This window comes from Anomaloglossus baeobatrachus, chromosome 4 (assembly GCF_048569485.1).
Source record: "Anomaloglossus baeobatrachus isolate aAnoBae1 chromosome 4, aAnoBae1.hap1, whole genome shotgun sequence".
NCBI lineage: Eukaryota > Metazoa > Chordata > Amphibia > Anura > Aromobatidae > Anomaloglossus > Anomaloglossus baeobatrachus.
Window position 1 is genome coordinate 5090568 of NC_134356.1, and position 20490 is coordinate 5111057.

Here is a 20490-nt window from a genome sequence, read left to right on the forward strand (position 1 = left end):
CAGGGAGTAATAGATTGTACTCACCTGTCCTACAGTCTCCTCCCCCAGTAATGGCTGATAACAGGAAGTAATAGATTGTAATCACCTGTCCTACAGTCTCCTCCCCCAGTAATGGCTGATAACAGGGAGTAATGTCTCCAGCAGGATATCACTTGCAGTATACTGTACACTTGTTGCCCTAATTCTGTAGATCCAAGTTGGCAGCATTCCCTACATAAAAGGCTGTCTGTGGGGCTGTCAGTGGGGCTGTCAGAGGGGCTGTCAGTGCGGCTGTCAGTGCGGCTGTCAGTGGGGCTGTCTGTGCGGCTGTCAGTGGGGCTGTCAGTGGGGCTGTCAGTGGGGCTGTCAGTGGGGCTATCAGTGGGGCTGTCAGTGGGGCTGTCAGTGGGGCTGTCTGTGCGGCTGTCAGTGGGGCTGTCTGTGCGGCTGTCAGTGGGGCTGTCAGTGGGGCTGTCTGTGCGGCTGTCTGTGCGGCTGTCAGTGGGGCTGTCAGTGGGGCTGTCAGTGGGGCTGTCAGTGGGGCTGTCTGTGCGGCTGTCAGTGGGGCTGTAAGTGGGGCTGTCTGTGCGGCTGTCAGTGGGGCTGTCAGTGGGGCTGTCAGTGCGGCTGTCTGTGCGGCTGTCTGTGCGGCTGTCTGTGCGGCTGTCTGTGCGGCTGTCTGTGCGGCTGTCAGTGCGGCTGTCAGTGGGGCTGTCAGTGGGGCTGTCAGTGGGGCTGTCTGTGGGGCTGTCTGTGGGGCTGTCTGTGCGGCTGTCAGTGGGGCTGTCAGTGGGGCTGTCAGTGGGGCTGTCAGTGGGGCTGTCAGTGCGGCTGTCAGTGCGGCTGTCAGTGGGGCTGTCAGTGGGGCTGTCAGTGGGGCTGTCAGTGGGGCTGTCTGTGGGGCTGTCAGTAGGGCTGTCTGTGGGGCTATCAGTGGGGCTGTCAGTGCGGCTGTCAGTGGGGCTGTCTGTGGGGCTGTCAGTGGGGCTGTCAGTGCGGCTGTCAGTGGGGCTGTCAGTGGGGCTGACAGTGCGGCTGTCAGTGCGGCTGTCAGTGGGGCTGTCAGTGGGGCTGTCAGTGGGGCTGTCAGTGGGGCTGTCTGTGCGGCTGTCAGTGGGGCTGTCAGTGCGGCTGTCAGTGCGGCTGTCAGTGGGGCTGTCAGTGGGGCTGTCTGTGCGGCTGTCAGTGCGGCTGTCTGTTCGGCTGTCAGTGGGGCTGTCAGTGGGGCTGTCAGTGGGGCTGTCAGTGGGGCTGTCAGTGCGGCTGTCTGTGCGGCTGTCTGTGCGGCTGTCAGTGGGGTGGGTGATGCTCGGTGACATCTCGGTGATTAGCCGCCGTTCGTTAGTAATCTGGAGCTTGTCAGTGGCAGTATGCAGCACTCGTCCCCCCAGACATGTGACAGTGGCTTAGCCCCCCGCAGCTCATCTGAGTATGGGGGCCGCGGCTGTTCCTGGAGAGTATTACTCCGTGATCCCGCTCTGATCTCGCTACACGACGGCTTTTCTCTCATTTCTAAGTCAACCCAGATATATCAAAGCATTCACAGCGGAGACGTGTCACTGGCGCTGGCAGCCGGGGAGGAGAATTACAGCGGCGCTCGGCGGGGGCTGCACTCGGGGGGGCTGCGCTGGGGGGGGTTGCGCTCGGGGGGGGGGGGCTGCGCGTCCTCTCACCTTCTCCGTCCTGCAGTTGTTCAGGCCGAGGCTGTTCACCACGGACACTTTTCCGTCCAGAACCTGCTGCTCCCGCCTCAGCTGCTCCTTCATCTGCCGCGCCTCCTGGATGGCCTTCGTCACCGCGTCGTGGTCGTTTAAGTAACCGGTGGATGAGATGGAGGAGAGGATGTCTGCGGAGAGCGAGCGGCACAGCGTTACCAATGGCGCCAGCAGTCGCATCCTCAGCCAGCGCACAAAGTGTTAAATCCCTCAGCTATATTGTAACAAAAACAACTCAGTAATTAATAGATTGTAACTTTTACCATTTTTAACTTTTTTAAAGGGCCAGCATTAAAAAAAAAGTGTCACTGTTCTCACCGCCCCTCCAGAGTCTCATCCGTCTCTTCACTCGCCCGTCAGCTCGCCCCTCCCTTCTCCGCTCGCCCCTCTGCTCGCCCCTCCCTTCTCCGCTCGCCCCTCCCTTCTCCGCTCGCCCCTCCCTTCTCCGCTCGCCCCTCCCTTCTCCGCTCGCCCCTCGCTTCTCCGCTCGCCCCTCCCTTCTCAGCTCGCCCCTCCCTTCTCAGCTCGCCCCTCCCTTCTCAGCTCGCCCCTCCCTTCTCAGCTCGCCCCTCCCTTCTACGCTCGCCCCTCCCTTCTCAGCTCGCCCCTCCCTTCTCAGCTCGCCCCTCCCTTCTACGCTCGCCCCTCCCTTCTCAGCTCGCCCCTCCCTTCTCAGCTCGCCCCTCCCTTCTCAGCTCGCCCCTCCCTTCTACGCTCGCCCCTCCCTTCTCAGCTCGCCCCTCCCTTCTCAGCTCGCCCCTCCCTTCTACGCTCGCCCCTCCCTTCTCCGCTCGCCCCTCCCTTCTCCGCTCGCTCCTCCGCTCGCCCCTCGCTTCTCCGCTCGCCCCTCCCTTCTACGCTCGCCCCTCCCTTCTCCGCTCGCCCCTCCGCTCGCCCCTCCCTTCTACGCTCGCCCCTCCCTTCTATGCTCGCCCCTCCCTTCTACGCTCGCCCCTCCCTTCTACGCTCGCCCCTCCCTTCTATGCTCGCCCCTCCCTTCTACGCTCGCCCCTCCCTTCTATGCTCGCCCCTCCCTTCTACGCTCGCCCCTCCCTTCTCCGCTCGCCCCTCCCTTCTCCGCTCGCTCCTCCGCTCGCCCCTCGCTTCTCCGCTCGCCCCTCCCTTCTACGCTCGCCCCTCCCTTCTCCGCTCGCCCCTCCGCTCGCCCCTCGCTTCTACGCTCGCCCCTCCCTTCTATGCTCGCCCCTTGCTTCTCCGCTCGCCCCTCGCTTTTCCGCTCGCCCCTCGCTTTTCCGCTCGCCCCTCGCTTTTCCGCTCGCCCCTCGCTTTTCCGCTCGCCCCTCGCTTTTCCGCTCGCCCCTCGCTTTTCCGCTCGCCCCTCGCTTTTCCGCTCGCCCCTCGCTTTTCCGCTCGCCCCTCGCTTCTCAGCTCACCCCTCGCCCATCGCTTCTCCGCTCGCCCCTCACTTCTCCGCTCGCCCCTCCCTTCTCCGCTCGCCCCTCCCTTTCTCCGCTCGCCCCTCCCTTCTCCGCTCGCTCCTCCGCTCGCCCCTCGCTTCTCCGCTCGCCCCTCCATTCTCCGCTCGCCCCTCCCTTCTCCGCTCGCTCCTCACTTCTACGCTCGCCCCTCGCTTCTCCGCTCACCCCTCCCTTTCTCCGCTCGCCCCTCCCTTCTCCGCTCGCCCCTCACTTCTCCGCTCGCTCCTCACTTCTACGCTCGGCCCTCGCCCCTCCCTTCTCCGCTTGCCCCTCACTTTTCCGCTCGCTCCTCACTTTTCCTCTTGCTCCTCACTTCTCCGCTCGCTCCTCACTTCTCCGCTCGCCCCATATGTGCCATGCTTGTCCAGTTTTCATCCATCTTTTCCGGACTCCTGAATGGTAACCACCTCCCCTGCTTCTGTTCTAGTTTTTGTGAAGCCCCATCTTTGCCCCCTGTAGGGTCAGGTATTAAGTTAAACCTCACGATATTATCCTTCTGGAGCTGTAATCCCGACAGACGGAGACTCCTAAGACGCTGCTACATTAGTCACAGATTTGGAAGACGTTGACAGTGAGTAAAACTTTCCCTTTCTTTGGGCTGTGAATGCCCGCACCGCGCTGTCAGCAGCTCCTCGCCCCACGCCGGGCGGCATCATCCTGACACAGATTACCACTGCACAATGCCGGGAGGGTAATAACCCCCCTCATTACCCAGCTTTCCCGGAATCGGAGAACATGCGATATATATATTTCCGGAGGCAGACCCTGCAGGGCGCCAGCAGGGGGTGCTGGAGCTGACAGCTGGGGGCTGCGGGGACAGAAGGTGGCGGGCCCTAATCGTACATGACCGCTTTGCCTGAACATGTTCTGCGGATTCCAGAGAAAAAAAAAAAAAAAAAAAAAACTTTCAGCCTAATCCATTTTCAGAACAAAAAACATCTGTCCGGTAAATCCTGTAATCTGCCGCCGCGCGCCGCTAAATCCCTCGATTTGTTGTAAAACACGAGATTAAAAGAAAGGGAAATGGGAAATCGCTAACTGCGGCGCCGCGCTCGTGTCATTAATACTCGCCGCTTTGTGTCAATTACGAATCTTGTGTATCTAATGGTGGCGGATTACACGGCCGCGCCGGATTACCAGATGCTTCTATCTGATCCCAGCGCTGCCAGCAAACATGACGGAGCATTGTATGGGCACGGGGAGGGGCGCGTGTCAGATTATTCGGATAAACCTCGCTGCCGGCTCATCGCTGCCTCCAACTTTACAGCGTTCAGATAATTCACAACAGAAACGAATTAAAGCCTTAAGAAGGGAAATTAATCTCAGATCCAGCGAGCGCAACGCACAGAAGTAGGTCGCGGAGAAGTGTCTGGAGGAGAGTTCTGGCTCCTCCGAGGGGTCAGCACCCTGGACAGGGACCCCGAATTATTACACCCCACTCGCCTGTGACCGAGCCAGGCAGCAAGGATGGGTGACAACCGCAGCAGCCAGTAATGCTGGCCGAAAGGAGCGCTCCACTGCCAGTCACTCACTGCCCAGTGGAAATATCACAGAATACCGCGGGGGCGGGGCGCTGACCAGTATATAGAATATGCAAATACCGCGGGGGCGGGGCGCTGACCAGTATATAGAATATGCAAATACCGCGGGGGCGGGGCGCTGACCAGTATATACAATATGCAAATACCGCAGGGGCGGGGCGCTGACCAGTATATAGAATACGACAATACCGCGGGGGCGGGGCGCTGACCAGTATATAGAATACGACAATACCGCGGGGGCGGGGCGCTGACCAGTATATAGAATACGACAATACCGCGGGGGCGGGGCGCTGACCAGTATATACAATATGCAAATACCGCAGGGGTGGGGCGCTGACCAGTATATAGACTACGACAACACCGCGGGGGCGGGGCGCTGACCAGTATATAGACTACGACAACACCGCGGGGGCGGGGCGCTGACCAGTATATACAATATGACAATACCGCGGGGGCGGGGCGCTGACCAGTATATAGAATACGACAACACCGCGGGGGCGGGGCGCTGACCAGTATATAGAATACGACAACACCGCGGGGGCGGGGCGCTGACCAGTATATAGAATATGACAACACCGCGGGGGCGGGGCGCTGACCAGTATATAGAATACGACAACACCGCGGGGGCGGGGCGCTGACCAGTATATAGAATACGACAACACCGCGGGGGCGGGGCGCTGACCAGTATATAGAATATGACAATACCGCGGGGTGCTGACCAGTATATAGAATATGACAACACCGCGGGGGCGGGGCGCTGACCAGTATATAGAATATGCAAATACCGCGGGGGCGGGGCGCTGACCAGTATATAGAATATGCAAATACCGCGGGGGCGGGGCGCTGACCAGTATATAGAATATGCAAATACCGCGGGGGCGGGGCGCTGACCACTATATAGAATATGACAATACCGCGGAGGCGGGGCGCTGACCACTATATAGAATATGACAATACCGCGGAGGCGGGGCGCTGACCAGTATATAGAATATGACAACACCGCGGGGGCGGGGCGCTGACCAGTATATAGAATATGACAACACGGCGGGGCGCTGTCCAGTATATAGACTACGACAACACCGCGGGGGCGGGGGCGCTGACCAGTATATAGAATATGCAAATACCGCGGGGGCGGGGCGCTGACCACTATATAGAATATGACAACACCGCGGGGGCGGGGCGCTGACCAGTATATACAATATGACAATACCGCGGGGGCGGGGCGCTGACCAGTATATAGAATACGACAACACCGCGGGGGCGGGGCGCTGACCAGTATATAGAATACGACAACACCGCGGGGGCGGGGCGCTGACCAGTATATAGAATATGACAATACCGCGGGGTGCTGACCAGTATATAGAATATGACAACACCGCGGGGGCGGGGCGCTGACCAGTATATAGAATATGCAAATACCGCGGGGGCGGGGCGCTGACCAGTATATAGAATATGCAAATACCGCGGGGGCGGGGCGCTGACCAGTATATAGAATATGCAAATACCGCGGGGGCGGGGCGCTGACCACTATATAGAATATGACAATACCGCGGAGGCGGGGCGCTGACCACTATATAGAATATGACAATACCGCGGAGGCGGGGCGCTGACCAGTATATAGAATATGACAACACCGCGGGGGCGGGGCGCTGACCAGTATATAGAATATGACAACACGGCGGGGCGCTGTCCAGTATATAGACTACGACAACACCGCGGGGGCGGGGCGCTGACCAGTATATAGAATATGCAAATACCGCGGGGGCGGGGGCGCTGACCACTATATAGAATATGACAACACCGTGGGGGCGGGGCGCTGACCAGTATATAGAATATGCAAATACCGTGGGGGCGGGGTGCTGACCAGTATATAGACTACGACAACACCGCGGGGGCGGGGCGCTGACCAGTATATAGAATATGACAATACCGCGGAGGCGGGGCGCTGACCAGTATATAGAACATGACAACACCGCGGGGGCGGGGCGCTGACCAGTGTATAGAATATGACAATACCGTGGGGGCGGGGCGCTGACCAGTATATAGAATACGACAACACCGCGGGGGCGGGGCGCTGACCAGTATATAGAATATGACAACACCGCGGGGGCAGGGCACTGTCCAGTATATAGAATATGACAACACCGCGGGGGCGGGGCGCTGTCCAGTATATAGAATATGACAACACCGCGGGGGCGGGGCGCTGTCCAGTATACAGGCTGTGATCCCATACCGCGGGGGCGGGGCGCTGACCAGTATACAGGCTGTGATCCCATACCGCGGGGGCGGAGCTCTGACCAGTACCTAAGCTGTGACGCAATACCGCAGGGTGCTGACCTGTGTATAGGGGGTGACGTAAGACCACGGGGATGGGGCGCTGACCAGTATTCAGGCTGTGATGTAAAACCGCAGGGGCGGGGCTCTGACCAGTACCTAAGCTGTGACGCAATACCGCAGGGTGCTGACCAGTATACAGGCTGTGATGTAAATCCGCAGGGGCGGGGCTCTGACCAGTACACAAGCTGTGACGCAATACCGCGAGGGCGGGGCGCTGACCAATGTCTAGGCAATGATGTAAAATCGCAGGGGAGGGGCACTGACCAGTATATAGAATATGACATAACATTGCAGGGGTGATCACATGACACCGGAGTGACCCGGCCCAATGTCGCCCCCTGGTGATCACATGACACCGGAGTGACCCGGCACAATGTCGCCCCCTGGTGATTACATGACACCGGAGTGACCCGGCACAATGTCGCCCCCGAGTGATCACATGACACCGGAGTGACCCGGCACAATGTCACCCCCCCGGTGATCACATGACACTCTTCTCTGGGCAGCAGCTCAGTGTCAGTAAGTGTCGCTCACCTATAGAGTTGACCCTGACGGGCGGGCTGGCGAGGGAGGAGGAGATGGTGGGCTTGTGTGAGCTGTTCCCGCTGCTGATCCTGGGGATGTGCGGGGAGGTGGGCGACGCGGGGGATTTGCGGTCTGAGGTCTTGGGCTTGGCAGACAGGTTCAGCGGCTGCGCCAGGTCATCCTGTGAAAGACACAATGAAGATATTGGTGAGTAACAATCCACACAAAGTTATGAGTAAGCAGCGGCCGGGTCCCTCGCCCCTTGTATCCGGGCCCCAGGGGACGCGGCACTAATGGTAATGCTAAGTCACCGGTAGTCACAAAGAGTTACACAGCGGCGGGGTGTGCGGCCATCGTCCTCCGCGCTCCCCCAAACCATGAGGGGCGCAGGGACGGCAGATCTGGAAGGATTAAACATGGGGTCAGACATCAGCGCAACCAGGGAGGACACAACCATCACCGCAAACTGTACACAGGGGCGAAGACAACGGGATCCGTCACCAGCAGAGACAACGGGATCCGTCACCAGCAGAGACAACGGGATCCATCACCAGCAGAGACACCGGGATCCATCACCAGCAGAGACAACGGGATCCATCACCAGCAGAGACAACGGGATCAGTCACCAGCAGAGACAACGGGATCCGTCACCAGCAGAGACAACGGGATCCGTCACCAGCAGAGACAAGGGGATCCGTCACCAGCAGAGACAAGGGGATCCGTCACCAGCAGAGACAAGGGGATCCGTCACCAGCAGAGACAAGGGGATCCGTCACCAGCAGAGACAAGGGGATCCGTCACCAGCAGAGACAAGGGGATCCGTCACCAGCAGAGACAAGGGGATCCGTCACCAGCAGAGACAAAGGGATCCGTCACCAGCAGAGACAAAGGGATCCGTCACCAGCAGAGACAACGGGATCCGTCACCAGCAGAGACAAGGGGATCCGTCACCAGCAGAGACAAGGGGATCCGTCACCAGCAGAGACAAGGGGATCCGTCACCAGCAGAGACAAGGGGATCCGTCACCAGCAGAGACAAAGGGATCCGTCACCAGCAGAGACAACGGGATCCGTCACCAGCAGAGACAACGGGATCCGTCACCAGCAGAGACAACGGGATCCGTCACCAGCAGAGACAACGGGATCCGTCACCAGCAGAGACAACGGGATCCGTCACCAGCAGAGACAAGGGGATCCGTCACCAGCAGAGACAACGGGATCCGTCACCAGCAGAGACAACGGGATCCGTCACCAGCAGAGACAACAGGATCCGTCACCAGCAGAGACAAAGGGATCCGTCACCAGCAGAGACAACGGGATCCGTCACCAGCAGAGACAAGGGGATCCGTCACCAGCAGAGACAAGGGGATCCGTCACCAGCAGAGACAAGGGGATCCGTCACCAGCAGAGACAAAGGGATCCGTCACCAGCAGAGACAAGGGGATCCGTCACCAGCAGAGACAAGGGGATCCGTCACCAGCAGAGACAAGGGGATCCGTCACCAGCAGAGACAAGGGGATCCGTCACCAGCAGAGACAACGGGATCCGTCACCAGCAGAGACAACAGGATCCGTCACCAGCAGAGACAACGGGAATGGTCACCAGCAGAGACAACGGGAATGGTCACCAGCAGAGACAACGGGATCCGTCACCAGCAGAGACAACGGGCTCCATCACCAGCAGAGACAACGGGATCCGTCACCAGCAGAGACAACGGGATCCGTCACCAGCAGAGACAACGGGATCCGTCACCATCAGAGACAACGGGATCCGTCACCAGCAGAGACAACGGGATCCGTCACCAGCAGAGACAACGGGATCCGTCACCAGCAGAGACAACGGGATCCGTCACCAGCAGAGACAACGGGATCCGTCAACAGTAGAGACAACGGGATCCGTCACCAGCAGAGACAACGGGATCCGTCACCAGCAGAGACAACGGGATCCGTCACCAGCAGAGACAACGGGATCCGTCACCAGCAGAGACAACGGGATCCGTCACCAGCAGAGACAACGGGATCCGTCACCAGCAGAGACAACGGGATCCGTCACCAGCAGAGACAACGGGAATGGTCACCAGCAGAGACAACGGGATCCGTCACCAGCAGAGACAAGGGGATCCGTCACCAGCAGAGACAACGGGATCCATCACCAGCAGAGGCTGAGACAACTGCAGTCTCCAGGCCATGTTATACTGGGTCACAACCTCTACTGCTGTCCATGTGTCAGTCCTCACTGCAGAGCCCACAGAGACCACCGAGCCCTCACTGCAGAGCCCACAGAGACCACCGAGCCCTCACTGCAGAGCCCACAGAGACCACCGAGCCCTCACTGCAGAGCCCACAGAGACCACCCAGTCCTCACTGCAGAGCCCACAGAGACCACCGAGCCCTCACTGCAGAGCCCACAGAGACCACCCAGTCCTCACTGCAGAGCCCACCGAGACCACCGAGCCCTCACTGCAGAGCTACCGAGACCACCCAGTCCTCACTGCAGACCCCGCTGAGACCTCACTGCAGAGCCCACAGAGACCACCCAGTCCTCACTGCAGAGCCCACCGAGACCTCACTGCAGAGCCCACAGAGACCACCCAGTCCTCACTGCAGAGCCCACGGAGACCTCACTGCAGAGCCCACCGAGACCACCCAGTCCTCACTGAAGAGCCCACCGAGACCTCACTGCAGAGCCCACCGAGACCTCACTACAGAGCCCACCGAGACCACCCAGTCCTCACTGCAGAGCCCACGGAGACCTCACTGCAGAGCCCACCGAGACCACCCAGTCCTCACTGAAGAGCCCACCGAGACCTCACTGCAGAGCCCACTGAGACCTCATTGCTGAGCCCACCGACACCACCCAGTCCTCACTGCAGAGCCCACCGAGACCACCCAGCCCTCACTGCAGAGCCCACCGAGACCTCACTGCAGAGCCCACCGAGACCTCACTGCAGAGCCCACCGAGACCACCCAGTCCTCACTGCAGAGCCCACCGAGACCACCCAGCCCTCACTGCAGAGCCCACCGAGACCACCCAGTCCTCACTGCAGAGCCACCGAGACCACCCAGCCCTCACTGCAGAGCCCACCGAGACCACCCAGTCCTCACTGCAGAGCCCACCGAGACCACCCAGCCCTCAATGCAGAGCCCACCGAGACCACCCAGCCCTCACTGCAGAGCCCACCGAGACCACCCAGCCCTCAATGCAGAGCCCGCCGAGACCACCCAGCCCTCACTGCAGAGCCAACCGAGACCACCCAGCCCTCACTGCAGAGCCCACCGAGACCACCCAGCCCTCACTGCAGAGCCCACCGAGACCACCCAGCCCTCACTGCAGAGCCCACCGAGACCACCCAGCCCTCACTGCAGAGCTACCGAGACCACCCAGTCCTCACTGCAGACCCCGCTGAGACCTCACTGCAGAGCCCACAGAGACCACCCAGTCCTCACTGCAGAGCCCACCGAGACCTCACTGCAGAGCCCACAGAGACCACCCAGTCCTCACTGCAGAGCCCACGGAGACCTCACTGCAGAGCCCACCGAGACCACCCAGTCCTCACTGAAGAGCCCACCGAGACCTCACTGCAGAGCCCACCGAGACCTCACTACAGAGCCCACCGAGACCACCCAGTCCTCACTGCAGAGCCCACGGAGACCTCACTGCAGAGCCCACCGAGACCACCCAGTCCTCACTGAAGAGCCCACCGAGACCTCACTGCAGAGCCCACTGAGACCTCATTGCAGAGCCCACCGACACCACCCAGTCCTCACTGCAGAGCCCACCGAGACCACCCAGCCCTCACTGCAGAGCCCACCGAGACCTCACTGCAGAGCCCACCGAGACCTCACTGCAGAGCCCACCGAGACCTCACTGCAGAGCCCACCGAGACCACCCAGTCCTCACTGCAGAGCCCACCGAGACCACCCAGCCCTCACTGCAGAGCCCACCGAGACCACCCAGTCCTCACTGCAGAGCCACCGAGACCACCCAGCCCTCACTGCAGAGCCCACCGAGACCACCCAGTCCTCACTGCAGAGCCCACCGAGACCACCCAGCCCTCAATGCAGAGCCCACCGAGACCACCCAGCCCTCACTGCAGAGCCCACCGAGACCACCCAGCCCTCAATGCAGAGCCCGCCGAGACCACCCAGCCCTCACTGCAGAGCCCACCGAGACCACCCAGCCCTCACTGCAGAGCCCACCGAGACCACCCAGCCCTCACTGCAGAGCCCACCGAGACCACCCAGCCCTCACTGCAGAGCCCACCGAGACCACCCAGCCCTCACTGCAGAGCCAACCGAGACCACCCAGCCCTCACTGCAGAGCCCACCGAGACCACCCAGCCCTCACTGCAGAGCCCACCGAGACCACCCAGCCCTCACTGCAGAGCCCACCGAGACCACCCAGCCCTCACTGCAGAGCCCACCGAGACCACCCAGCCCTCACTGCAGTGCCCACCGAGACCACCCAGTCCTCACTGAAGAGCCCACCGAGACCACCGAGCCCTCACTGCAGAGCCCACCGAGACCACCCAGCCCTCACTGCAGAGCCCACCGAGACCACCCAGCCCTCACTGCAGAGCCCACCGAGACCACCCAGCCCTCACTGCAGAGCCCACCGAGACCACCCAGCCCTCACTGCAGAGCCCACCGAGACCACCCAGCCCTCACTGCAGTGCCCACCGAGACCACCCAGTCCTCACTGCAGAGCCCACCGAGACCACCGAGCCCTCACTGCAGAGCCCACCAAGGAAAACCCAGTCCTCACTGCAGAGCCCACCGAGACCACTGGTTAAAGAGACAGCGCCAATCACCGGAAACAGAGGAGCAGAGGAACCCCGACCATGACGCACCTCATTCCAAAAACGGACTGTAAGCTATTACTCCCTGTTATCAACCATTACTGGGGGAGGAGACTGTAGGACAAGTGAGTACAATCTATTCTTCTATGTTATCTGGCATTTCTGGGCCGGTAAGTACAGTCTATTGCTCCCTGTTATCTGGCATTTCGGGCAGGTAAGTACAGTCTATTGCTCCCTGTTATCTGGCATTTCGGGCAGGTAAGTACAGTCTATTGCTCCATGTTATCTGCCATTTCTGGGCAGGTAAGCACAGTCTATTGCTCCCTGTTATCTGGCATTTCTGGGCAGGTAAGCACAGTCTATTGCTCCCTGTTATCTTGCATTTCTGGGCAGGTAAGTACAGTATATTGCTCCCTGTTATCTGGCATTTCTGGGCAGGTAAGCACAGTCTATTGCTCCCTGTTATCTTGCATTTCTGGGCAGGTAAGTACAGTCTATTGCTCCATGTTATCTGCCATTTCTGGGCAGGTAAGTACAGTCTATTGCTCCATGTTATCTGCCATTTCTGGGCAGGTAAGTACAGTCTATTGCTCCATGTTATCTGCCATTTCTGGGCCGGTAAGTACAGTCTATTGCTCCATGTTATCTGCCATTTCTGGGCAGGTAAGTACAGTCTATTGCTCCCTGTTATCTGGCATTTCTGGGCAGGTAAGCACAGTCTATTGCTCCCTGTTATCTTGCATTTCTGGGCAGGTAAGTACAGTCTATTGCTCCCTGTTATCTGGCATTTCTGGGCAGGTAAGCACAGTCTATTGCTCCCTGTTATCTTGCATTTCTGGGCAGGTAAGCACAGTCTATTGCTCCCTGTTATCTGCCATTTCGGGCAGGTAAGTACAATCTATTGCTCCCTGTTATCTTGCATTTCTGGGCAGGTAAGCACAGTCTATTGCTCCCTGTTATCTGCCATTTCGGGCAGGTAAGTACAATCTATTGCTCCCTGTTATCTGTCATTTCTGGGCTGGTAAGTACAGTCTACTGCTCCCTGTTATCTGGCATTTCTGGGCAGGTAAGTACAGTCTATTGCTCCCTGTTATCAGTCATTTCTGGGCAGGTAAGTACAGTCTATTGCTCCCTGTTATCTGTCATTTCTGGGCAGGTAAGTACAGTCTATTGCTCCCTGTTATCAGCCATTTCTGGGCAGGTAAGTACAGTCAATTGCTCCCTGTTATCTGGCATTTCTGGGCAGGTAAGCACAGTCTATTGCTCCCTGTTATCAGCCATTTCTGGGCAGGTAAGTACAGTCAATTACTCCCTGTTATCTGGCATTTCTGGGCAGGTAAGTACAGTCTATTGCTCCCTGTTATCAGCCATTTCTGGGCAGGTAAGTACAGTATATTGCTCCCTGTTATCTTGCATTTCTGGGCAGGTAAGCACAGTCTATTGCTCCCTGTTATCTGGCATTTCTGGGCAGGTAAGTACAGTATATTGCTCCCTGTTATCTTGCATTTCTGGGCAGGTAAGTACAGTCTATTGCTCCCTGTTATCTGGCATTTCTGGGCAGGTAAGCACAGTCTATTGCTCCCTGTTATCAGCCATTTCTGGGCAGGTAAGTACAGTATATTGCTCCCTGTTATCTTGCATTTCTGGGCAGGTAAGTACAGTCTATTGCTCCCTGTTATCTGGCATTTCTGGGCAGGTAAGCACAGTCTATTGCTCCCTGTTATCAGCCATTTCTGGGCAGGTAAGTACAGTATATTGCTCCCTGTTATCTTGCATTTCTGGGCAGGTAAGCACAGTCTATTGCTCCCTGTTATCTGGCATTTCTGGGCAGGTAAGCACAGTCTATTGCTCCCTGTTATCTGGCATTTCGGGCAGGTAAGTACAGTCTATTGCTCCCTGTTATCAGTCATTTCTGGGAAGGTAAGTACAGTCTATTGCTCCCTGTTATCTGTCATTTCTGGGCAGGTAAGTACAGTCTATGGCTCCCTGTTATCTGGCATTTCGGGCAGGTAAGTACAGTCAATTGCTCCCTGTTATCTGGCATTTCTGGGCAGGTAAGCACAGTCTATTGCTCCCTGTTATCAGTCATTTCTGGGCAGGTAAGTACAGTCTATTGCTCCCTGTTATCTGGCATTTCGGGCAGGTAAGTACAGTCAATTGCTCCCTGTTATCTGGCATTTCTGGGCAGGTAAGCACAGTCTATTGCTCCCTGTTATCAGTCATTTCTGGGCAGGTAAGTACAGTCTATTGCTCCCTGTTATCTGTCATTTCTGGGCAGGTAAGTACAGTCTATTGCTCCCTGTTATCTGTCATTTCTGGGAGGGTAAGTACAGTCTATTGCTCCCTGTTATCAGCCATTTCTGGGCAGGTAAGTACAGTCAATTGCTCCCTGTTATCTGGCATTTCTGGGCAGGTAAGCACAGTCTATTGCTCCCTGTTATCAGCCATTTCTGGGCAGGTAAGTACAGTCAATTACTCCCTGTTATCTGGCATTTCTGGGCAGGTAAGCACAGTCTATTGCTCCCTGTTATCAGCCATTTCTGGGCCGGTGTCTCTGCTGCCGTCGGTCGGTGCGATGCTCTGCAGCCTCAGGTGACACTTGGCCTCAATCGCTCGGCCTCCATTACTCTGGACACATCTGCGGTGATGGAGCGCGACGCTCTGCGGCATGAAACAGACGGACAGATTAAACGCAGCTCCTGACCGGGAGCGTCCGCGCTCGTGTGTTGGGGGAGGGGGCGTCCGAAGCTCGGCCTGACTGAAGGCGATGGCTGTGGCGCTGCGTCCGTGGTGACCCGCGGCCCGGATCCAGCTCGCCGTTTGCCCGGTGTCAGGACGCGTCCGTCATCCATTGATGAAGACGATGCGACAGTCGACATCTGGAGGGACACGGCCGGCGGAGACAGCGCTCGTCACAACCGTCACCGGAGCCGCCGACCGCTGGACACGAGCCATGCCAGGGTCACAGCACGACGCCAAGCAGATCCCGCACCACAAGATCACCGAGGAGATCCGCTCATCCTGAGCCTCCAGATTCATGAACAAAGTGACACAAGTGATACAGCGCAACAGAGAGAGAGCTGCCTGCACAGAGGACCCTGCAGGATCCGAGGAAAGAGGGGACCAACCCTGCAGGATCCGAGGAAAGCGGGGACCAACCCTGCAGGATCCGAGGAAAGCGGGGACAAACCCTGCAGGATCCGAAGAAAGCGGGGACAAACCCTGCAGGATCCGAGGAAAGCGGGGACAAACCCTGCAGGATCCGAGGAAAGCGGGGCCAAACCCTGCAGGATCCGAGGAAAGCAGGGACAAACCCTGCAGGATCCGAGGAAAGCGGACGACAAACCCTGCAGGATCCGAGGAAAGCGGGGACCAACCCTGCAGGATCCGAGGAAAGCGGGGACCAACCCTGCAGGATCCGAGGAAAGCGGGGACAAACCCTGCAGGATCCGAAGAAAGCGGGGACAAACCCTGCAGGATCCGAGGAAAGCGGGGACAAACCCTGCAGGATCCGAGGAAAGCGGGGCCAAACCCTGCAGGATCCGAGGAAAGCGGGGACAAACCCTGCAGGATCCGAGGAAAGCGGACGACAAACCCTGCAGGATCCGAGGAAAGCGGGGACAAACCCTGCAGGATCCGAGGAAAGAGGGGACAAACCCTGCAGGATCCGAGGAAAGCGGGGACAAACCCTGCAGGATCCGAGGAAAGGGGGGACAAACCCTGCAGGATCCGAAGAAAGCGGGGACAAACCCTGCAGGATCCGAGGAAAGCGTGGACAAACCCTGCAGGATCCGAGGAAAGCGGGGACAAACCCTGCAGGATCCGAGGAAAGCGTGGACAAACTCTGCAGGATCCGAGGAAAGAGGACGACAAACCCTGCAGGATCCGAGGAAAGCGGGGAGAAACCCTGCAGGATCCGAGGAAAGCGGGGACAAACCCTGCAGGATCCGAGGAAAGCGGGGACAAACCCTGCAGGATCCGAGGAAAGCGGGGACCAACCCTGCAGGATCCGAGGAAAGCGGGGACCAACCCTGCAGGATCCGAGGAAAGCGGGGACAAACCCTGCAGGATCCGAGGAAAGCGGGGACAAACCCTGCAGAATCCGAGGAAAGCGGGGACAAACCCTGCAGGATCCGAGGAAAGCGGACGACAAACCCTGCAGGATCCGAGGAAAGCGGGGACAAACCCTGCAGGATCCGAGGAAAGCGGGGACAAACCCTGCAGGATCCGAGGAAAGCGGGGACAAACCCTGCAGGATCCGAGGAAAGCGGGGACAAACCCTGCAGGATCCGAGGAAAGCGGGGACAAACCCTGCAGGATCCGAGGAAAGCGGGGACAAACCCTGCAGGATCCGAAGAAAGCGGGGACAAACCCTGCAGGATCCGAGGAAAGCGGGGACAAACCCTGCAGGATCCGAGGAAAGCGGGGACAAACCCTGCAGGATCCGAGGAAAGCGGGGACAAACCCTGCAGGATCCGAGGAAAGCGGGGACAAACCCTGCAGGATCCGAGGAAAGCGGGGACAAACCCTGCAGGATCCGAGGAAAGCGGGGACAAACCCTGCAGGATCCGAGGAAAGCGGGGACCAACCCTGCAGGATCCGAGGAAAGCGGGGACCAACCCTGCAGGATCCGAGGAAAGCGGGGACAAACCCTGCAGGATCCGAGGAAAGCGGGGACAAACCCTGCAGAATCCGAGGAAAGCGGGGACAAACCCTGCAGGATCCGAGGAAAGCGGACGACAAACCCTGCAGGATCCGAGGAAAGCGGGGACAAACCCTGCAGGATCCGAGGAAAGCGGGGACAAACCCTGCAGGATCCGAGGAAAGCGGGGACAAACCCTGCAGGATCCGAGGAAAGCGGGGACAAACCCTGCAGGATCCGAGGAAAGCGGGGACAAACCCTGCAGGATCCGAGGAAAGCGGACGACAAACCCTGCAGGATCCGAGGAAAGCGGGGACAAACCCTGCAGGATCCGAGGAAAGCGGGGACAAACCCTGCAGGATCCGAGGAAAGCGGGGCCAAACCCTGCAGGATCCGAGGAAAGCGGGGCCAAACCCTGCAGGATCCGAGGAAAGCGGGGCCAAACCCTGCAGGATCCGAGGAAAGCGGGGACAAACCCTGCAGGATCCGAGGAAAGCGGACGACAAACCCTGCAGGATCCGAGGAAAGCGGGGACAAACCCTGCAGGATCCGAGGAAAGAGGACGACAAACCCTGCAGGATCCGAGGAAAGAGGACGACAAACCCTGCAGGATCCGAGGAAAGCGGGGACAAACCCTGCAGGATACGAGGAAAGCGGGGACAAACCCTGCAGGATCCGAAGAAAGCGGGGAGAAACCCTGCAGGATCCAAGGAAAGCGGGGACAAACCCTGCAGGATCCGAGGAAAGCGGGGACAAACCCTGCAGGATCCGAAGAAAGCGGGGACAAACCCTGCAGGATCCGAGGAAAGCGGGGACAAACCCTGCAGGATCCGAGGAAAGCGGACGACAAACCCTGCAGGATCCGAGGAAAGCGGGGACAAACCCTGCAGGATCCGAGGAAAGAGGACGACAAACCCTGCAGGATCCGAGGAAAGAGGACGACAAACCCTGCAGGATCCGAGGAAAGCGGGGACAAACCCTGCAGGATACGAGGAAAGCGGGGACAAACCCTGCAGGATCCGAAGAAAGCGGGGAGAAACCCTGCAGGATCCAAGGAAAGCGGGGACAAACCCTGCAGGATCCGAGGAAAGCGGGGACAAACCCTGCAGGATCCGAAGAAAGCGGGGACAAACCCTGCAGGATCCGAGGAAAGCAGGGACAAACCCTGCAGGATCCAAGGAAAGCGGGGACAAACCCTGCAGGATCCGAGGAAAGCAGGGACAAACCCTGCAGGATCCGAGGAAAGCGGGGACAAACCCTGCAGGATCCGAAGAAAGCGGGGACAAACCCTGCAGGATCCGAGGAAAGAGGACAACAAACCCTGCAGGATCCGAGGAAAGCGGGGACAAACCCTGCAGGATACGAGGAAAGCGGGGACAAACCCTGCAGGATCCGAAGAAAGCGGGGAGAAACCCTGCAGGATCCGAAGAAAGCGGGGACAAACCCTGCAGGATCCGAGGAAAGAGGGGACAAACCCTGCAGGATCCGAGGAAAGCGGGGACAAACCCTGCAGGATCAGAGGAAAGCGGGGACAAACCCTGCAGGATCCGAGGAAAGAGGGCGACAAACCCTGCAGGATCCGAGGAAAGCGGGGACAAACCCTGCAGGATCCGAGGAAAGCGGGGACAAACCCTGCAGGATCCGAGGAAAGCGGGGAGAAACCCTGCAGGATCCGAGGAAAGCGGGGCAAACCCTGCAGGATCCGAGGAAAGCGGGGACAAACCCTGCAGGATCCGAGGAAAGCGGGGACAAACCCTGCAGGATCCGAGGAAAGCGGGGACAAACCCTGCAGGATCCGAGGAAAGCGGGGACAAACCCTGCAGGATCCGAGGAAAGAGGGCGACAAACCCTGCAGGATCCGAGGAAAGCGGGGACAAACCCTGCAGGATCCGAGGAAAGAGGACGACAAACCCTGCAGGATCCGAGGAAAGAGGACGACAAACCCTGCAGGATCCGAGGAAAGCGGGGACAAACCCTGCAGGATCCGAGGAAAGCGGGGACAAACCCTGCAGGATCCGAGGAAAGCGGGGACAAACCCTGCAGGATCCGAGGACGACAAACCCTGCAGGATCCGAGGAAAGAGGGCGACAAACCCTGCAGGATCCGAGGAAAGCGGGGACAAACCCTGCAGGATCCGAGGAAAGAGGACGACAAACCCTGCAGGATCCGAGGACGACAAACCCTGCAGGATCCGAGGAAAGAGGGCGACAAACCCTGCAGGATCCGAGGAAAGAGGGCGACAAACCCTGCAGGATATGAGGAAAGAGGGCGACAAACCCTGCAGGATCCAAGGAAAGAGGACGACAAACCCTGCAGGATATGAGGAAAGAGGGCGACAAACCCTGCAGGATCCGAGGAAAGAGGGAGAAAATCCCTGCAGGATCCGAGGAAAGCGGGGCAAACCCTGCAGGATCCGAGGAAAGCGGGGCAAACCCTGCAGGAAACGATGAAAGAGGGACAAAATCCGTGCAGGATCAGGGGAAAGAGGACGAGAAACCCTGCAGGATCCAAGGAAATAGGACGATAAACCTTGCAGGATCTGAGGAAAGAGGACGGCAAACCCTGCAGGATCAGAGGAAAGCGGGGACAAACCCTGCAGGATCCGAGGAAAGAGGGCGACAAACCCTGCAGGATCCGAGGAAAGAGGGCGACAAACCCTGCAGGATCCGAGGAAAGAGGGCGACAAACCCTGCAAGATCCGAGGAAAGAGGGCGACAAATCTTGCAGGATCCGAGGAAAGAGGGCGACAAATCCTGCAGGATCTGAGGAAAGAGGGCGACAAACCCTGCAGGATCTGAGGAAAGAGGGCGACAAACCCTGCAGGATCCGAGGAAAGAGGGATAAAATCCCTGCAGGATCCGAGGAAAGCGGGGCAAACCCTGCAGGATCCGAGGAAAGCGGGGCAAACCCTGCAGGATCCGAGGAAAGCGGGGCAAATCCTGCAGGATCCGAGGAAAGAGGGTGACAAACCCTGCAGGATCTGAGGAAAGCGGGCGACAAACCCTGCAGGATCTGAGGAAAGAGGGCGACAAACCCTGCAGGATCCAAGGAAAGAGGGCGACAAACCCTGCAGGATCCGAGGAAAGAGGGAGAAAATCCCTGCAGGATCCGAGGAAAGAGGGTGACAAACCCTGCAGGATCTGAGGAAAGCGGGCGACAAACCCTGCAGGATCTGAGGAAAGAGGACGGCAAACCCTGCAGGAACCGAGGAAAGAGGGAGAAAATCCCTGCAGGATCAGGGGAAAGAGGACGACAAACCCTGCAGGATCCAAGGAAAGAGGACGATAAACCCTGCAGGATCCGAGGAAAGAGGACGACAAACCCAGCAGGATCCGAGGAAAGAGGGCGACAAACCCTGCAGGATCCGAGGACAGTGGGTACCTGCGCTTTGACTCTCTGGATGGTGATCGGTGCAGCAGGTGGAGCAGAGTGCGCTGCAGCAGAGTGTGGTGCAGCCGTTGGAGCAGAGCGCGGTCCAGCCTGTGGATAGTGATGTATTCCGGTGCGTGGCTGCC

At 58.7% G+C, this 20490-nt stretch overlaps 1 protein-coding gene across 1 annotated transcript in view; it reads right to left on the reverse strand.

The window, feature by feature from the left end:
- Positions 1 to 20490, reverse strand: part of SOX5 (SRY-box transcription factor 5) — a 70449-nt gene that overhangs the window by 16519 nt on the left and 33440 nt on the right. Inside the window, exons 4-6 of the mRNA XM_075342549.1 lie at positions 7546 to 7717; positions 1653 to 1825; positions 153 to 210 (exon numbers count right to left, since the gene is read on the reverse strand). Of these exons, the coding sequence (XP_075198664.1) occupies positions 153 to 210; positions 1653 to 1825; positions 7546 to 7717 (403 nt within the window). The remainder of the gene's footprint in view (positions 1 to 152; positions 211 to 1652; positions 1826 to 7545; positions 7718 to 20490) is intronic.